The 17,892-nt window shown below is 54.4% G+C and overlaps 1 protein-coding gene across 1 annotated transcript; it reads left to right on the top strand.

Moving 5' to 3' along the window:
* Positions 1-4,057: 4,057 nt before the first annotated feature.
* LOC125522660 (uncharacterized) lies at positions 4,058-7,004 on the top strand. The gene is made up of 4 exons (XM_048687706.2): positions 4,058-4,454; positions 4,546-4,651; positions 4,745-4,971; positions 5,051-7,004. The coding sequence occupies exons 1-4, from the start codon at positions 4,272-4,274 to the stop codon at positions 6,545-6,547; spliced, it is 2,013 nt and encodes a 670-aa protein (XP_048543663.2). The 5' UTR covers positions 4,058-4,271; the 3' UTR covers positions 6,548-7,004.
* The last annotated feature ends 10,888 nt before the right edge of the window (positions 7,005-17,892 follow it).

Genomic DNA, 17,892 nt, shown 5'->3' with positions numbered 1-17,892 from the left:
AAGGGGGGAGGAGTCCATCCTCCCCAAGGCACCTCGAAGGTGCCTTCCCCTTTTAGGACTCTCCCCTTTTTCTCTACTCTTGGCGCATGGGCCTCTTGGGGCTGGTTCCCTTGGCCCATGTAGGCCAAGGCGCACCCCTACAGCCCATGTGGCCCCCGGGGCAGGTGGCCCCACCCGGTGGACCCCCGGGACCCTTCCGGTGGTCCCGGTACAATACCGATGACCCCGAAACTTGTCCCGATGGCCGAAATAGCACTTCCTATATATAATTCTTTACCTCCGGACATTCCGGAACTCCTCGTGACGTCCGAGATCTCATTCCTACGGTATCCGGGAGTTGCACAATCTCATGGTCTAAGGAAATGATACTTGACATTAGAAAAGCTTTAGCATACGAACTACACGATCTTTGTGCTAGGCTTAGGATTGGGTCTTGTCCATCACATCATTCTCCTAATGATGTGATCCCGTTATCAATGACATCCAATGTCCATGGTCAGGAAACCGTAACCATCTATTGATCAACGAGCTAGTCAACTAGAGGCTTACTAGGGACATGGTGTTGTCCATGTATCCACACATGTATCTGAGTTTCCTATCAATACAATTCTAGCATGGATAATAAACGATTATCATGAACAAGGAAATATAATAATAACTAATTTATTATTGCCTCTAGGGCATATTTCCAACAGGTACTTGATGGCATGTAGATCATCATCGCGAGCCATGTGGATGTGAAGGAGGAAATCCTCAATCCATACAGCGGGATCTATTGTGCCATCGTATGATTCGATATTTACGAGTTTGAAACCCTCTGGGAATTCATGATTCATAACTTCATCAGTGAAGCATAGGGCGTGTGCGGCGCCTCTGTGCCGGGCTATATCCTGACGCAGTTCGTATGAGTCTTGTCTGCTGTATTCGGCCCAGCCGGGTTTACTCTTGGTGTATCCGACACGACGATTATCGTCCCGTGTTGGCGCACGTACCCGTGTCCCGTATATTGACCTTGCGATGTTTGCCTTACTGTCCAATATGTCTTGCAGGTCCCCTGTGTTACTCCGGGCCTTAGTATTTTTGATTGAGTGGTGACGGGGTGCGGGCTGAACTTCAGGCTGAAACGCCTCTCTGGCTCGGGCGCGTAGTGGCCGGTCAGCCGCATCGTACACTGGTGAATGAGGTTTCAATGCTTCCTCCTCGAGGTGAGGTAGCAACCTGCATTTTGGGTAACTCTTGGACGGGCGCTCGAGTTCATGCTCCTCGGCCGCAAGGACTTCGGTCCACCTGTCTGCTAGCAAGTCTTGATCTGCTTGAAGCTGTTGCTGCTTTTTCTTTAGGCTATTTGCCGTGGCCATAAGCCAGCGCTTGAAGCGCTCTTGTTCGACGGGGTCCTCAGGCACAATAAACTCGTCATCGCCGAGGCTCGCCTCGACTTCGGAAAGAGGCATGTAATTGTCCTCCTCCGGTTCTCCATCTTCTGCCTGCTCTGGAGGGCTAGCTTGCCCGTCCTACAGCTCTACATCGTGCTGGAGTGGATTGTTGTTGTCTTCGGTGCTATCCGGAGTGTTATTATCTCATATGCCAGTATCATTGCTCTTGCTGTGGCGGGACTTAGAGCGGCGCCGCTGATGTCGGCGCTTGGGTTGCTTCTTGGAGGGGTCATCCTCCGTTGTCTCGTCGCCATTGCCTTCTTTGGAGATGTCCACCATGTATATATTATATGATGAGGTGGCGGTCCAGCGCCCTGAGGGCGGTGGTTCCTGTCATAGGTTTATGTCATAGATTTCATACCATCGTTATATGAGGTCAAATCAACTGTTGTTAGAGTGAGGAATTTCGATGCAAAAATGTAATTCTTCTTGTGTTGAATAAATGTCCCAATTATTATCATCAATGCCATCTTCATACAGATTTAAGTAGATTTCAGCAGTAGGAATCTTTACTTGTTTTTAAAGCTAAGTAAAAGGCTTCTTAATGCTACCTTTACATTGCTATTGTGTTCTAAACCAATGGTATCCACATATTTTCTTTTGCAAAACTGAAGTGTAGTGACTGAGGTCAGATCAAATGCTGGGGTGTGCATACTCGCACCATGCTTCACGTCACAACTCAGTCGATTGATCTTTCATCATCAAACCTTTGAGATGATATCGTTCACACAGTGACTATTGCTTTACTATATTGAAATGCATCACTAATGTTTCTTTTCACGGAAACAGTGAAATGAAGCATTCTACTGTATCTCTTTTTATTAATTACAAGAAAAAACAAAAAAATGTATAAAGAGAAACAAAAAGAAAGCAAGAGTTACAGATAATGCACCAGCAGGTTTGTTATTTAAAATACGAGATCTGTAATTGTAACCATGTTCATTAGGGGGTGCTAAGAGGCAGGTGCTGCTTTTGCAGGTCGCCCAATCTGAGGCACCTTGACCTTGTGAAGTGCTATAGGATCACGAAAGAAGGATTGGCCGAGGCGATACCAAGGTTTCCTCTGCTGGAGAAGATCGTGCTTTGGGGTTACCAAAGAAATGTCATAGGGGATTTGTATCAAGTCATTGGTAAAACATGCAATCAACTCGAGTGCCTCGAGCTATGCCATGGGAGCAGGGAACAGACGCTTGGGATTGCGCACTGCATGGGCTGCGAGACCTTGCCCTCATACGCTGCAGCGTGAACGACGAAGGGCTGGCATTTATCATTCATAGTTGCCCTCTCCTGGAGCGTCTTCACGTGAGGGGTTGCTCCGAGATCGTGGGCGAGCCAGTCCTGATGGCCAAGCGTGCCAGGATCAAGGCAATGTCGGTTCAAATCTATGCCCGCTATAACTGGGACTAAGTGGTTTGTATTTCTCCATTTAAGATGTACTCCCTCCGTTCGGAATTACTTGTTTCGGAAATGGATGTATTTAAAACTAAAATACGTCTAGATACATCCATTTTCACGACAAGTAATTCTAAACGGAGGGAGTACACTGAGGGGCAACTAAATTTTGGTGACAGAGTTGGATGATTGGATCCTGAGGACAGCAATGTACATATTTCAGAAGCTGTCATTTTCTTTTCCTGGCGATCAGATATCAAATCAAAACGACCATTTTGATGTTTATAATTGTCCAGCTGCTTGACCTTTTCTTTCTACAGCAGCATCATTCGAGTTTTAAATGTTCAGAGATTGTGCTCTGAGGATTCGTACCTGCGCACGCACCACGCAGCCCCTGTATTCTTCTCCGGCTCCGTTTATCCCTGCCCGAGACGGTGAAGCTGAGTTTGCTCCGCAATGACAGTAGAAGCACGGGTTGGGTTGGGCCTGGGCCCTGGGCCCTGGTCGAGAGAGAACTTGAAAGGAAATGTTTGGGACTGTTGGTGCCAAAAACTCAATTCTTTTGGAGGGCGCGCTAAGGGTGTGTTTGGTTTGTGCCCCAACTAGCCCCACCAAAATATTGGCATGACCAAAGCGAGGGCATGACAAAAAATTTAGTAAGATGGTGTCGTTTGATTTATAGCCATTGTACATGCCAAAATTTTGGTAAAGTTGCTGGACTTCGTTTGGTTTGGAGCCAACTGAGTTTGCGTTGGATTAGTGTTTGGTTTGATTCTACTCGTAGTTTTGTTGAGCTGCTAAAAGAGTGAGACAAGGACTATAGGACCTTTTCACAACAAAAGGAAAAATTAACCAAGGGATTATAAGGTTAGCCGGACTAAAATCCACGGCAATGAAAACACAATTAGGAAACAAATCGCTGCAACTAATAATAGGTGAGGACTGTACGGAGGCACCACCGGCATATGCATGGCGCGCGTGGAGCGAGTCTCACGCAGAAAAAGGCTGCAGTTAATTAGGGAGGCAAACAACCAATTTAATCAGTAGCTGTGCGACAGCGCGTGGAGCTTTAGATTCAGTTAGCGTTAATTTGGCCGGATAATCCGCATGCCATTCGTTATAATACAGCATATTCACGTACGGAAGAGCGGGCGTCGAACTCGCCAATTTTTTGACGAACATTTTCCGCGCCGACATTGCGCCAACAGATTGACGAGAATAACATGGGAAGGTCCTGGGCGTGCTGGGCGAGCCAAAATTTTGGCCCCAATCCAAACCATAGCCAAATCATACGGGCACGCCAAATTTTTGGTGCGGTCATCGTTGGTTGTAAACCAAACGCACCCTAAAAGAATTTCGCGGTTCCCTCCAAAACAGAGCCGCGAGGAAACGGGAGAGGGAGATAGCCGCCGCAGCCGCCGTGGTCGTGGGAGGAAGAGAGACGCCATGCCGATCGAGCTGCCGAAGGGTCTGCCCTTCGCGGTGGACACTTGGACCCCCGCCTCCGCCCTCAAGCGCCACCGCTTCCTTACCCACGCCCACCGCGACCACCTCGCCGGCATCACCACCGCCGGCGCCGTCTACGCCTCGCGCCTCACCGTCCTCATCGCCCGCCACATCTTCCCTCAGGTAAACGCCAGCCTGCACCGCATCTCACCTGCATTTATTTTCATTTCATCCCCATTCCCGTTTCATGGAAAAACAATTTGCCACCTCAAAGCTTGGGTCGGACGCGTTCGTGGAGATGGAGCTCGGGGCGCCGGTGCTCGTCCCGGATCCCGACGGCGACTTCACCGTCACCGCCTTCGACGCCAACCACTGCCCTGGTCAGTCCGCCGACGCCGTCCTCTTCCCATTCTCGCTAATCCCCTCATTAGTACCCCACCGCGGCCGATTCTAAATCCTTCCCCTGCTCGCAGGGGCGGTGATGTTTCTGTTCGAGGGCGCCTTCGGCAACGTCCTGCACACCGGCGACTGCCGCCTCACCCCCGACTGCATTCAGGGCCTGCCGTTCAGGTACATCACCGCTGAGGCACCAGGAGCGAGCCAGGCGCCGCCGTCGTGCCGCATCGACTACCTCTTCCTGGACTGCACGTTTGCCAAGTGCCCGCTGCAATTCCCGGCCAAGGAGGCCTCCATACGTCAGGTCCGCGTGCTGCTTCATCAGTAAATCAGACCAGCAATCGACCCCGTGTGTCTCATCATCACATTGTATTTTTTTTCAGGTGATCAACTGCATCTGGGAGCACCCGAATGCGCCGACAGTATATCTCGTGTCCGACATGCTGGGACAGGAGGACATACTGATCGAGGTGTCCAGGGCGTTTGGGTCGAAGATATACGTCGACAGGGACAAGAATTCAGAGTGCTACCACACCCTCTCGCTCGTCGCACCGGAAATCCTCACCGAGGACGTGTCCTCTCGCTTTCAGGTGATCGAATTCCCCCGGTTGTTGGAGCGGGCAACGGAGATGCTTGCATTAGCACGGGCGAGGCAGCAGCCTGAGCCCCTCATCATCAGGCCTTCTACCCAGTGGTACGCGCACTACGCGGCACCAGAGGCGTCGCTGAAGCAGAAGCCGGCGCTGACGGAGCCTATGCGGGATGAATTCGGGGTGTGGCACGTGTGCTTGACGATGCATTCGTCTCGCGAGGAGCTGGAGCAGGCCCTGCGATTCCTCCAGCCCAAGTGGGTCATCTCGACAACACCTCCTTGCCTTGCCATGGATCTGGCCTATGTCAAGAAACACTGCTTCCTGTCCCGGCTAGGCCCCGATGATCCCATCTGGAAGTTGCTCAGAATACCTCATGGAAATGCTACTGTCACAGGCTCACCGCAGGCGTCAAGAACCACAGTAGAAGCCATCAAGCAGAGTGAGGAACAAGAGTCAGAAGACACTTGGTCTGCTGTTTGCAGCCAGGTATTACAAGATGAAGGACCAGTGTTACAAGATTTTGCAATTGAAGTGGCGCAGCCCGTGACATTGTTTGGGAGAGCAAGGCTTGGATTACCTCAGGACTGTGAACTGTGGAAAGACGAGTATGAGAGTGTTCAAGTGGCCGAGGAGGCCAAATTTGAGGAGGAATTGCAGAATTCAAATGCAAAATCCTTCGAGCTATGGAAGGACTTCAAATCTGACAAGGGCACTGCCCACATGATTGATTTAACTCAAGCTGTAACAAACGAGCTCCATGATTCAGCAACAGAACCTGAGTTGCAGAAGGACTGTGAATCCATCGACGGCATTCAAGTAATCGACATTACTCATGATGACGTGTGTGAGCACAGCTCGAGTAGGGACGGCGGTGCTGAACTTGCCAAGGATATGAAATGCAATGAGGGTGCAGAACAAATCAGGTTATCTAGATTCGAGGCGAAAGAAGAGAATTCAACTGCAAGAGCCAGGTTCTCGGAAATTTGCAAGCCCAGGGAGAGTGTCAAATTCACCGCTGAGACAATAGGCAAACAAGCTAAAATAGAAGCAACAGAAGAACTGCTTTCCGAGGATCGCACTGTTCTATCCGACATTAGCAACAGATCTGAAGGCCCTGACACTGACAGAGCAGATACTGCTGGAGTCGGGTCATCGAAGGTTTTGAATGCGAAGCTGAGGAGGTTGTACAGGTCGATGAACGTGGCAGTTCCTCGGCCATTGCCGTCATTGGTGGAGCTCATGGGAGCCTCCAAACGACCAAGGGTCTCCTCCCAGTTTCATCTATGAAAGGCCTTTTGTTATTATTATTTTTTGACGCGTCAACGCCTGAACCTTTATTAACCACTGTCAAAGTGTTACAAGCATAGGGAACAGAAGTACAGGGGGTTTGGGGGAAGGGAAAAAGCAAAGGGAAAAGATTACATTATGCCATGGGACTATATTCTCCCGGCTAGATGGAACAACATGGAGCGCCAGTCATGGAGCATAATTTGCCTCTGTGGTTTCTTGCAATGATGGGACCAAAGTCGAAGATCGTCGGCTGCCGAACTAGCAATAGTGTGGGGCTGGAGTTGTTGGTTTCAGAAAACCTTGGCGTTTCGTCTCTTCCAAATGTTCCAGAGGACGACCATCATAACTGTCGATCGTGTCTTGTTGAAATCACCCTCCCAAGCATGTAGCAGTCCATGCGGTGTATGATGGCAAAGGCTGTTTAGTTCTGCCTAGAGCGGAACCAGGTGTCGGCATTGAAAAAGAAGGTGATCAATGGTTTCACATTGGTTGCAGAAGGGGCAGTCGGCGTTGGTGGCAATGCCCCGTCTGAAGCGCCTAGCATTCGTGAACAAGCGGTCCTTGTTGGCGAGCCAGACAAAAATTCGGCATTTGTTCGGTGCGTAGTTTCTCCAAATGGCCGGCGCAAGGTTGTCCTTGGGCCGCGACTTCCAAACCGCTTGGTAGGCCAACTTAGTGGTTAACGGTTTGCCTGCCTCCCTCGAAATTCTTCTGTCAGCAACCTGCAAATTCACGTTTACCGAAGCCAGAACATTGCGTAGATCAGCCAACTTGCACTCAGCTGTGTGAGACAGCCTGGGGGTCAGGTCCAAGGTTAGGTTGTTCGAGCCCAGAGCGCGAGCCACCGGAGTGTGGATCCGATTGGAGTGAGAGAACAGAGCCGGGAAAAGTTGTGCTAGGGTTTGGGTGGTGTTAGGGAGCCAAAGGTTGAGCCAGAATGAGGTAGTAGCGTCGTTGCCCAGTTGCACCCGAGTGTTTGAACGAAAGAAATCAAGGCCTTTCATGATATCCCGCCAGATAGGGGTAGAATGACTATCGTTCGTTCCCACGTCATGGGTGCTAGACCATCTGTACTTGGAGACAAGGTAGGAAGGTTGTCGCGAAGCCGCACCGTCGTGTAGCTTGGAAATGTGTTTGAGGAGGAGGCAAACATTCATTTGCGTTAGAGATAGAAAGCCGAGGCCTCCGCTAGTGAAAGGAACGCACACGATGTCCCAAGCTACTTTGCAGTTACCCTCGGTAACCGTGTCTTGGCCCGTCCAGAAGAAAGCCCGACAGCGTTTCTCAATCTCTTGCATAGTGCCGGCGGGAAGAAGAAGAACGCTCATAGCATAGATTGGCAGGGCCCGAAGAACGGAGCGGACAAGAATTGCCCGCCCGGACAAGGACAAAAGAAGTCCTCGCCAGCCGGCCAAACGACGGTCGACCTTATTGATGATAAAGAAAAAAATCTGCTAGAGTGAGTTTGTGGGTGGAGAGAGGCAATCCTAAGTAAGATTGCGGAAAGGAAGCGACCGGGCAACCAAGAATGGCCGCAAGGTTGTTAGATAGCTCCGGGTCGACGTGAATAGGTGCGAAGGTGCTTTTGTGGAAATTGATGGTAACGCCGGTGGCCTCGGAGAACTGGAGTAGGATTTGCTTGAGGGTCCGCAGTTGCGCTGCATCTGGAGGAAGGACAATAAGAGTGTCGTCAGCATATTGCAAGACGGTGCAAGGGATATCGTCCGCAATTGGGTGGGAAAGAAGGCCACTTGCGGAGGCCTGGAGAATTAGGCGCTTGAGGACATCAGCGACTATAATGAAAAGATAGGGGGAGAAAGGGTCACCCTGCCGCAAGCCTTGCCGACACGGGAACCAAGGGCCCGGCTTGCCGTTTAGTAACACGGCCGAGGTGGACGAAGAGTTTAGGTGGTTGACCCAACGGCACCAGGACGGTGGAAAACCTTTTGCGCGTAAGATCGCGGCAAGGGCGACCCAAGACACAGAGTCGAAAGCCTTGTGGAAATCAAGCTTGATGACGATTGCGGGGAGGCGCTGTTTAAAACAAGTTTGGACAATGTTCGCAGCATGAATAAAGTTTTCGGTGATCCCACGGCCCCGAATAGAACCCGTTTGCTCGTCATGGATGAGGTGGTCGATTAGAGGTTGGGCCCGAAAGGCGAGACACTTAGACGCAAGCTTGACGGAGCAGTTTTGAAGGGACACTGGGCGATAGTTTTCCGGCTTAGCGGCGTCGGACTTCTTTGGAAGGAGCACGATGTGAGCTGTTCAAACGCATAAGGTCTGCTGAGCCAGCATGAAAGTCATTAAGCAAATTGAGAAGATCCAATCTAACAAGATCCCAGTTGCTTTTGTAAAAAGTGGGGCCAAAACCATCCGGCCCTGGGCTTGCATCGTCCTTCATGGCCCAAAGGGCAGCCTTTATTTCCTCCAAGGTAAAAGGAGCAGAGAGGTTGGAAGCCTGAGCGGAAGTAATTGAGTTCGGGAGAAGTAGACTATCGAGATCAAAGGAAAAGGAGACCGGATGGCATACGCCAATCAGGTTCTTGAAGAAGTGCAAAGGAGCAGACTCCTTGTCACAATGCGCAGTGAAGATAATGCCATTGTTTTCAAGGGATTTGATTTGGTTTTTATGGTGTCTGACCGAGGCACAAATATGAAGGTATGCCGAGTTTTCGTCACCGAAGACGCAATCCTTAACCTTTGCTCGTTGCCTCCAGTAGGCTGCAATGGCAGCATTATGGCGGTGCAGTGAAAGCTTGACCGCAAGCTGAAGATCGGATTCGAGAGACGACAACGTCCTGGCCTCTTCCGGCTTGTCCAGGAAGTTGATAGTGGTATGGCAGTTTAAGGCTAAGATCCTAGGCGATCTTCTGTTGGACAACCACTTTTTTGCCATATCCCTGGTATGCTTTAATTTGAGGGAAAGAATTCCAGCAGATCCAAGATGGGCATGCTGAGGGCCGACGCTCCCCCAATTTGCGGCCACCCGTTCCTTGAATAGAGGGACGTTGAGGAGGGAGCGATCAAGGCGAAAAACCGAAGATCTGGGGATGGAAGTGGCCGCCGTTAGCCGGATGGGGACGTGATCGGAGGTTGTCCTGGCAAGAGAAGAAAGAGAGGTATCCGGAAATTTTGAGGCCCAGACCACGCTTGCCAGAGCCCGATCAAGCCGAACAAGAATGGGCACCTCCTGCCGGTTTGACCAAGTAAAGCGTCTGTCGAGGAGAGATAGATCCTGAAGCCGGAGAGTGTTGATAGTTGAGGCAAAACGGTTTGCCTCTAGCATATTGAAATGCGTTGTGGATTTGTCCGACGGCCTAAGGGTGATGTTGAAATCCCCAATGACAGTCCAAGGGCAGGAGATTTGAGGTTTGAGATCCACGAGGGATTGCAAGAAGGAAGGTTTAGATGCGTGGTCACAGGGCCCGTAGACGTTAGTAATGGCGAATGAAAGGTCATTCGTGCGCGAATCAAACCAACAAGTAAGGGCGAAAGTGTCCGCGAGCACTTTGGAGCAGGAGAGGAAATTGTCGTCCCATGCGGTAACAATCCCCCCGGCCGAACCGATAGCTGGGATGGAATTAAAGTTGCAAAGATTCTGGGGAAGAAAAGAAATAGCTTTGAAGTTGGAAATGTCCTGTAGTTTTGACTCCTGTAGGCAAATTACGGAGCAAGGCGCAGAGGAGAGGGTTGCTTTTACATCGGTGCACTTCTTGTGCCTACCAAGTCCTCGAACGTTCCAAGAAATAACAGAGACTTCTCTAATCATTGGAAACTAAAGTAGCAACATAGATTGGCCGAGCAAGATAAGCCCAAAGTAAAACAATGAAACAGTCGTTAACTAGAACAGGGCGGTAGGAAAGTAAAGGGAAAAAAGAGAGAAACACAGAAAGAAAAAGACAAGGGGTTGGGATCCCGATGAAGTAGACAAGTAGACGGCGCGTCCTGTGAAGAAAGCTGCAGCTAAAAATGCGGGTGGAGTTGCAGTCGCGAAGAGCAGCAAGAAAGGGGTGGCGCCGTTGCGTAGGTTGCTCGGGAGGGTCATCACGCATCGTCACCGGCGGGCACCATGTTGAGGTCGATCTCGGGGACGCCACAGGCCATGGAAAGCTGGAGAACATCCTTGCGCGAGAGCGGCGGAGGGCCCTCAGCGGCAAGCTCCATGAGCTCCACCGCGGGCAGCAACAACTCCTTGCGCGGGGCCGCCCTCTTCTTGCCTTCCAGCTTCATCTCCTTCCGAAGAGTGGCCTTTTCCAGCATCGTCATACGGTTCGGGGGCTCCCCCTCCCGGAGGCGAGCGCTGCGGCGCGTGTAGAAGATCGTTGGAGAGGCAGCCCGAGGAGGGAGATTGGCGGTCGGAGGGGAGGAAGGAGGGGAGAGCTGCTGCTGTGCGATGTCGTCGTGCGCGTCGTTGGCGATCAACAGGGGCTGCGGCCCTGGGATCGGAGGGAGGCCGGCGTCATAGCGAGCAACGGCTTGCATGACCGCCTCCTCCCCGTCGCAACCCAGGGTGAAGGCGCGGCCCCGGAAGTCGCGGCAGACCACCTCGGCATCGGTGAAAGGGGCGTGGGGGGCCCCGAACGTGGCCACCCGGTCGAGGTAGACGATGGAGCAGGCTGCCAGGTTGGCGACGACGAGCCAGGGAGAGCCCGCCGGACTCATCGGGATGCAGTAGAAGCTGCGCTCGCCGTTCGCGCCCTGGACACGCACGTCGTAGAAGCCCTTGAAGAGCTTGACCTGCACCGACCTCGGGCGAGCCGTGAGCGGCACGGCACAAACCAGAGGCTTGTGGTTGGCCATCATGGTGAGGCCGCCCGGCAGCTGCACCACCTTGTCGTCGTGCCCCTCGTCGGTTGGAGTAGGGGGGAGGGGCCGACAGGTCCGGGTCCATGCCGCCGGGGAAGTCGCTGCTCCCCCCGTCGCCGCCATCCCCGCCACCGCCACCGTTGTTGTCGTTGTCGGAGTCTAGGCCCGCAAAAGCGGGGTCGGGCGGTAGCTCTTGGGAGTGGATGACAAGGACGGAAGCAATTGCACCGAGGCTGGAGAAGCCATGAACCGGGATGGTATGAGGGACGTCAGTGAGGGTACGAGACTTGACGAAGACAAGGACCGCAGAGTAGTCCACACCGGTAAGGCAAACATGGTCAATCTGGATGGGACATGCGAAAGGGACAATGGAGTTGATGATGGTAGGAGTAAACCAGTACTCGAGAGGGAAATCCTTGATATGAAGGGCAGAGACCGTGTCAAGACGGAAGAGGAAGCGATTCTCGGTGTCTTCGTGGCCCACAAGGCTGACGGTGTTTATGGGGCAGGAAAGAGGACAGTTGAGGATGGAGATTTCGCGCTCATAGGCCGAACCAAACACGACCAGCCCCGCCCCGTAGGAAGGGGCCCGAATCATCACCGGGGGGTTGGCAGCACCGGTCTGTAGAGCACGGCGGATACAAGCTTGAGGGGGAGGGATGGGGAGGGTTGACAATGGCGTATGCGAGGTTTTGGAAATGCTCGATGGGGATGAAGGGCATGAAAACGTTGGAGAAATCCCGACGGTGCCTAGGAGGAGGAGAAGAGATAAAGGCGGATTGGGTTGCGTCTGAATCGGTGGATTCCTCCCCCGATTCGAACTCAACCTCGTCCGGGTCCTCCTCCTCCTCAAAGGCCTCATCCTCAACTTCCGCCGCCTCGGTCTGCTCCGGGAAGGCAAAGATGCTTGGTGGTGATGCGTGGGCAGGGGACGGCGGCTGCTCGTCCTCGGAGGAGGAGAGCTCCAGGGGTATGAAGTCAGCCATGGGGGCCGGAGCGGGCTGGGGAGGCAGTGGAGAGCTCGGGGCAAGTTGTGCGAGAGGAGGGTTAGGAGAAAAGGCAGGCGCAGGGTTGAGGAGAGGCAAGGGGTTGGCTGGGGGTAAAATAGCCGTGCACCCATGCTGGGTGTGGCCCGCACGCCAACAACGGCGACACCGCACGGGGTCTCGGCAATCGCGAACTTGGTGGTCAAGAGCAAGGCATCGGAAGCAGCGGTTCATGGCGTTGAGATTTTTGGGTGGGAGGGATGAGCTGTGCCGATGCATGTAGGGGGGGTGCATGCTATAAGAGGAAGCAAGAAGGGCATGGGCATAAGATTCCAACGGCCCAGCATGCGGGCTGCCGGCGTGGGAGGGCGACAGTCGAGGCGACGTCAGGCAACCGGCCTCGGCCTCGCCGTTGTCACATCCCGTGGTCTGCGGCCGGATAGAAGGTGGGCTGTCGTGTACCTCAGGCTGACGATGGGGAGAAGTTGACCACGGGAGTGGGCCCGGAGGCCGCGACAGGATCCCAGGGGCAGAGGCATCAAGCATGGGTCGCCGCCTGCGGAGGGAAGCCAGGGCGCCTCGGTTTGGCCGAACACAGAGGACCATGCATGCGCCCTGCGGTCAGCGATGGCATGGAGCGGCAAGCCAGTTGGGCCAGTTGCAACGGGCCAAAAAGGAGAGCCAGGATACCAGTGGCTGAAACGTCCAAAATGGGAGGCCGAGATGCCGCGCGGGTGCCAGCGAAGCCAGACGAGCTACGTGGCGGCACAGGTGGAGGGGGCAATCTTCCAAGCAATTGTCACGGACCACGCTACAGGAGATGGGCAGGGTCGCGACGAGGAGGGTGCGTCTGGAGTTGCCAGGCCCGCGTCAGGATAGGGCAGGTACGGATTCGCACGGGGGGCAGCAACACAGTCGACGCTCCAAGTCGCATCAGAGGGGGATGACGACAGGGGTTGACAGGCCCGGGTTTCAGGAGCATGGGGGAGAGAAGTGTGGACAGCAAAAAGACGAGGCTGAGGCAGTCCAACAGGGGGAGGATTAGCCAGACAACTAAACCCTTGTAGTTAATCCCCACGAGCAATAGAATGAAACTAGCAATGTTACGATTAGCAATGGTAAAAGAGAAAATAAGCAGTCGCTAAACTGAACAATTAAAGGGTAAGCAAAGGGCGTGCCAATCCAACCATTGAGCATGGCTACGACAGCGGAGGACGGCGGCGGAGGCGCTGGTAGCAGGACCTCGAGCCAAACCATGGTAGGTGAGGAGAGGGCGGCGGAAAGGGGTAAACATACCGGAGAGGAGAAGACTGAAAGCGAGTATTCGAGAAGCGCCTCGCCGGGCGAGCGGAGGGGAGGGCCGACGGCTGTTCCCCCCAGCACAGCCGGGGTGGAGGAAGCGAGGAAACCGCCGCGGAGCAGGACGCCCCCGCGGATGTCCCCGGCGCTGGCGGCGGAGATATCCCGAGGGGCACCCACCGTGGCGCCGATTGCGATGGAGCCCGCCGAGACCCCCGCAACTGCGGGGCTGCCCGCCCAAGAGGAAGGAGAGGGGTGGCAGGCCGAGCCCATGACGGCGGGCTGGCCGGCCGCGCTGGTGGCCGCCGTGGCCGGAGTGGCCGCCGACGTAGTCGCGTGGTTGTCGCCTGTCCTATCGCCCGGTCGCAGCTCCAAGTGACCGCCTGCCATGTGCTCAAGGCCTTTTGTTATCATATCACAAGATTATTGTTAGAGCTCTAGGTTTGTCTCAAATCCTTGTGCGGGCACAAATACAAATTTGTTGCTAGTTTGTATTGAAGTGATTCCTTTGTTACAGAAATCAAAGTGATTTAGTGGTTGTCAGTACATCAGTTCTTGATATGGTCTTGGAATTTTGTGGTGATGTAGCTGATCCAAGTCTAATGGAAGAAATATTATTGGGCCGGTGTCTGCGCGAAAGCATGCTAGATTTGGCAACATGGCAACTATCTTGCCATTACAAGCTAAATTTCAACAATCTGAAGCAAAGCACTGATGTAATATTAATCATAAGTAATACTCCATTCCATTGAGAAAGACAAAATAGTTTTTTCGCGAATACGCAAAGCTTGCGTATCATTCATTAAAAGGAAGGATAGTAGAGTTACATGAGTGGGGGGGCTAGGATACTACATACACAAGATGGGCGAAGATCCTAGTGCGAGCATGAGGGAAAAAGGGTTTGCTCAGCCCCAAACGCTCACAGGCGGCTACGATGTGATGGCGGCGAGGCCATTGGCCCCCGCCTTGGCCTAGGAGCTTGCTTCCTCCTTGATGTCGTGGAGAAGTTGAGAGGCGGAGGGGGGTGCCGCCGAAGACGCAGGAGTTTCGGTGTTTCCAGATGAGCCATGCAACGAGGAGTATGAGCGAGGCGATCCCCTTGCGATTCGCTGTCGATGCCGCGGATGTCGTATCGTGCCACCAGTCCAAGAAGCGGACATTGGGAGTTGGTGCAGGGGCCTGAGGGTAGCACCAAGTGAAGCAGGCATGCCAAACCTGACGCGAGAAAGGGCAACCAACTAAGATGTGTTCCATAGTCTCCATCGCCTGGTCACAGAAGAGGCACGCGGCTTGATGCGGGAGACCATGTCGAGCTAAACGAGCCGCCGTCCAGCATCTGTCTTGGAGGGCAAGCCAGGCGAAGAACTTCACCCGCAAGGGCGCCCAGCTCCGCCAGGTGAGCCTCCAGTGCGGAGCGTGCATGGAACCAGCGAATAGGGCCCTGTAGCAAGATTTGGCTGAGTAAATCCCGCTGTCAGTCCAGCGCCAGCGGAGACGGTCCGGCTGGTCGGAGAGCGCGAGAGACTGCAGGCGGCGCCAAAGCTCGACGAACTTGGTTGTGGCAAGCAGCGTTAGAGTCGCCTGGATGTGCCTGATCCAGGCTCGCTCGGCAAGTCTGTCGGCCACCGTGCAGGTCCGGCGACGCCTTTGGGGCACAAGCGAGACGAGATGGGGCGCAACATCCGCGACAGATTGGTCGTCAAGCCAGCGGTCTTCCAGAAGAGGCAGGAGTGACCATCCCCAAGGCTCCAGTATGTGGATGCGCGAAATATGGCGCGGGCCTTTGGATCGTCAGGAAGTTGAAGGTGAATCCACGGGCGGGAGGGATCGGTGCGCTGAAGCCACTGCCGGCGCGTTCGGAGCGCTATACCGAAGCGATGCAGATCTAGGACGCCGAGGCCTCCATACTCGAGCGGTCTACACACCCGCTGCCAATTGACCAGACAATGGCCACCGTTGGCGTCGCGGCGACCGTGCCATAGGAAGTCTCGGATGATGCGGTTGATGCGTTTGAGCACAGGCTTGCAGATCACCATTGCCATGAGCATGTGGGTAGGCATCGCGGTGAGGACGTGGCGGACAAGGGCGAGCCGCTCACCCCTCGAAAGCATGGAGGCGCGCCAGGAGGAGAACTTCTTGACCATGCGGTCCAGCAGGGGCTGTAGAGCAGACGAAGGCACCTTGCGCACGGACAAAGGGAGTCCGAGGTAGGGCAAAGGAAATTGCGCCAAGGGACAGGACAAGGCGGCCGCCACATCAGACGTCTCGGTGTCGGTGCAGTGGATGGGTGCAGCAGAGCACTTGGCAAAGTTGGTGTGGAGCCCGGAAGCATGCCCGAAGACCTGAAGGATGGCTCTGATTGCGAGTAGCTGGTCCATGCTCGGGTGACAGAAGATAGCAACGTCATCGGCGTAGAGAGAAATGCTAGGGGCGGCGAGTCTGGGGCTAAGCCGTCTGAGGAGGCCGGTCGTCGTGGCATGAAGCATAAGCGAGTTCAGCACGTCGATGACCAGGGTGAAGAGCATGGGGGACACGGGGTCGCCCTGCCGAAGCCCCTTTGCGTGGTGGATATGGGGGCCTGAGACGCCGTTTAGGAGGACGCGCGTCGAAGCGGTGGACAAAAGGATCGAAATCCATTCACACCAGCGCGTGCCAAAGCCCAGGTGACGCATGACCTCAAGGAGGAATGGCTAGGAGACGGCGTCGAACGCGCGGGCAATATCGAGCTTGAGAAGAACCCTGCTAGCCTTTGATCGATGAAGGAATCTTGCCGTTTGCTGCACGAGCATGAAGTTGTCGTGGATGCTACGACCGGAGATGAAGGCGCTTTGGCTAGGGGAGACAAGCTCGTTGAGCCTCGGGGCTAGCCGGAGAGAGAGGACCTTCGCGACAAGCTTGGCCACGAGATGGATGAGACTGATCGGTCGATAGTCGCCAAGAGAGGTGGCGTCCGCTCGCTTGGGAAGCAAAGTGACAAATGCCTCGTTGAGGCATTGAAAACCTCGGTCGTCCATACGGTAGAGCTTGGCAAAGGCGTCCATAAAGTCGTCCTTCACGACCGCCCAGCAGGAGCGAAGGAACTCGGCCGCGAAGCCATCAGGGCCAGGAGATTTGCCGGTAGGCAGCTTCTTAACGGCACCCCAGACCTCGTCTTCGATAAAGGGCTGGTCCAGGGACGAGAGGTCGAAGACCCTAGGGTCGATGGCATCAAGATCCAAAGAGTGAGCGCGCGTGTCCATGGTGCCGATGATCGCCGCAAAGTGGTGGAAGGCCGCCTCGGCCATGTCCCGCTCCCCCGAGATGGTGGCGTCGCCGTGGCGAAGGGAAAGGATGCGGGTACGTTGCTTCCGGTGGGATGCCTGTATGCGCAAGAAAGCGGAGGATGCTTTGCCATTACGCAACCAGGCCAACCGCACCCGCTACCTTAAGATGGACCGCTCGAGGGATGCAAGGCCCAAGTATGCATGTTTGAGACATCGACGCAGCCAAAACTCCTGATTGGAAAGAGGCCCGCAGTCCTGCGCCGCATCGAGCCGAGCAATGAGCTCACGAGCGACCATAAGCTGCAAGGAAACACTGCCGATGGTCTTGGCGCTCCAACTCTGAAGGCGGCCAGCGGTTATCCTCAGATGGTCGAAGATTCGACGAAACGGGTCGGGGTCAGGCGGGGCGCTGGACCAGGCGTCGGAGACCACTTGCATAAACCCAGGCAACTGGGGCCAGAACTTTTCAAAGTGAAAGCGGCGCACACCCGGAGAACACGGGGTGCAGTCCAGCATGAGAGGGCAATGGTCTGAGGCCGCGAAAGACAATCAATGGAGAAGGCATCTTGGGAATGCGGACTCCTAGGATGTGGTGCAGAGGACTCTGTCGATACGAACCAACATAGGATTTTCGCGCTCGTTGGACCAGGTATACCGCCTACCATGAAGGTACATGTCCCTGAGCTCCATGTCAGCCATGAAACGGCGGAAGTGCCGGATGAGACGCAGGTTTAGGCGAGAGTTGTTATTGTCCGCGGCCGCGGCAATCAAGTTGAAGTCACCACCAAGGATCCATGGGCCGACACTCGAGGCACGCATGTCCTGCAGGTCCTGAAGAAAGGACATCTTGTCGGCCTCGCTTTGCGGCCCATACACCCCGGTGAGCCAGAAAGGATGCCCGCCCGCGAGAGAAGAAACCACCGCGGTAATGTGGTGCGCACCGATGGTCGGGTTAGAGATGGCAAGCTCGGATGAGCGCCAAGCC

Source organism: Triticum urartu, chromosome 7A (assembly GCF_056163025.1).
Source record: "Triticum urartu cultivar PI428250 chromosome 7A, HENAU_Tu73, whole genome shotgun sequence".
NCBI classification, from domain to species: domain Eukaryota; kingdom Viridiplantae; phylum Streptophyta; class Magnoliopsida; order Poales; family Poaceae; genus Triticum; species Triticum urartu.
The sequence above is the reverse complement of the archived record's forward strand: the minus strand, read 5'-3'. Positions and strand labels throughout refer to the sequence as shown.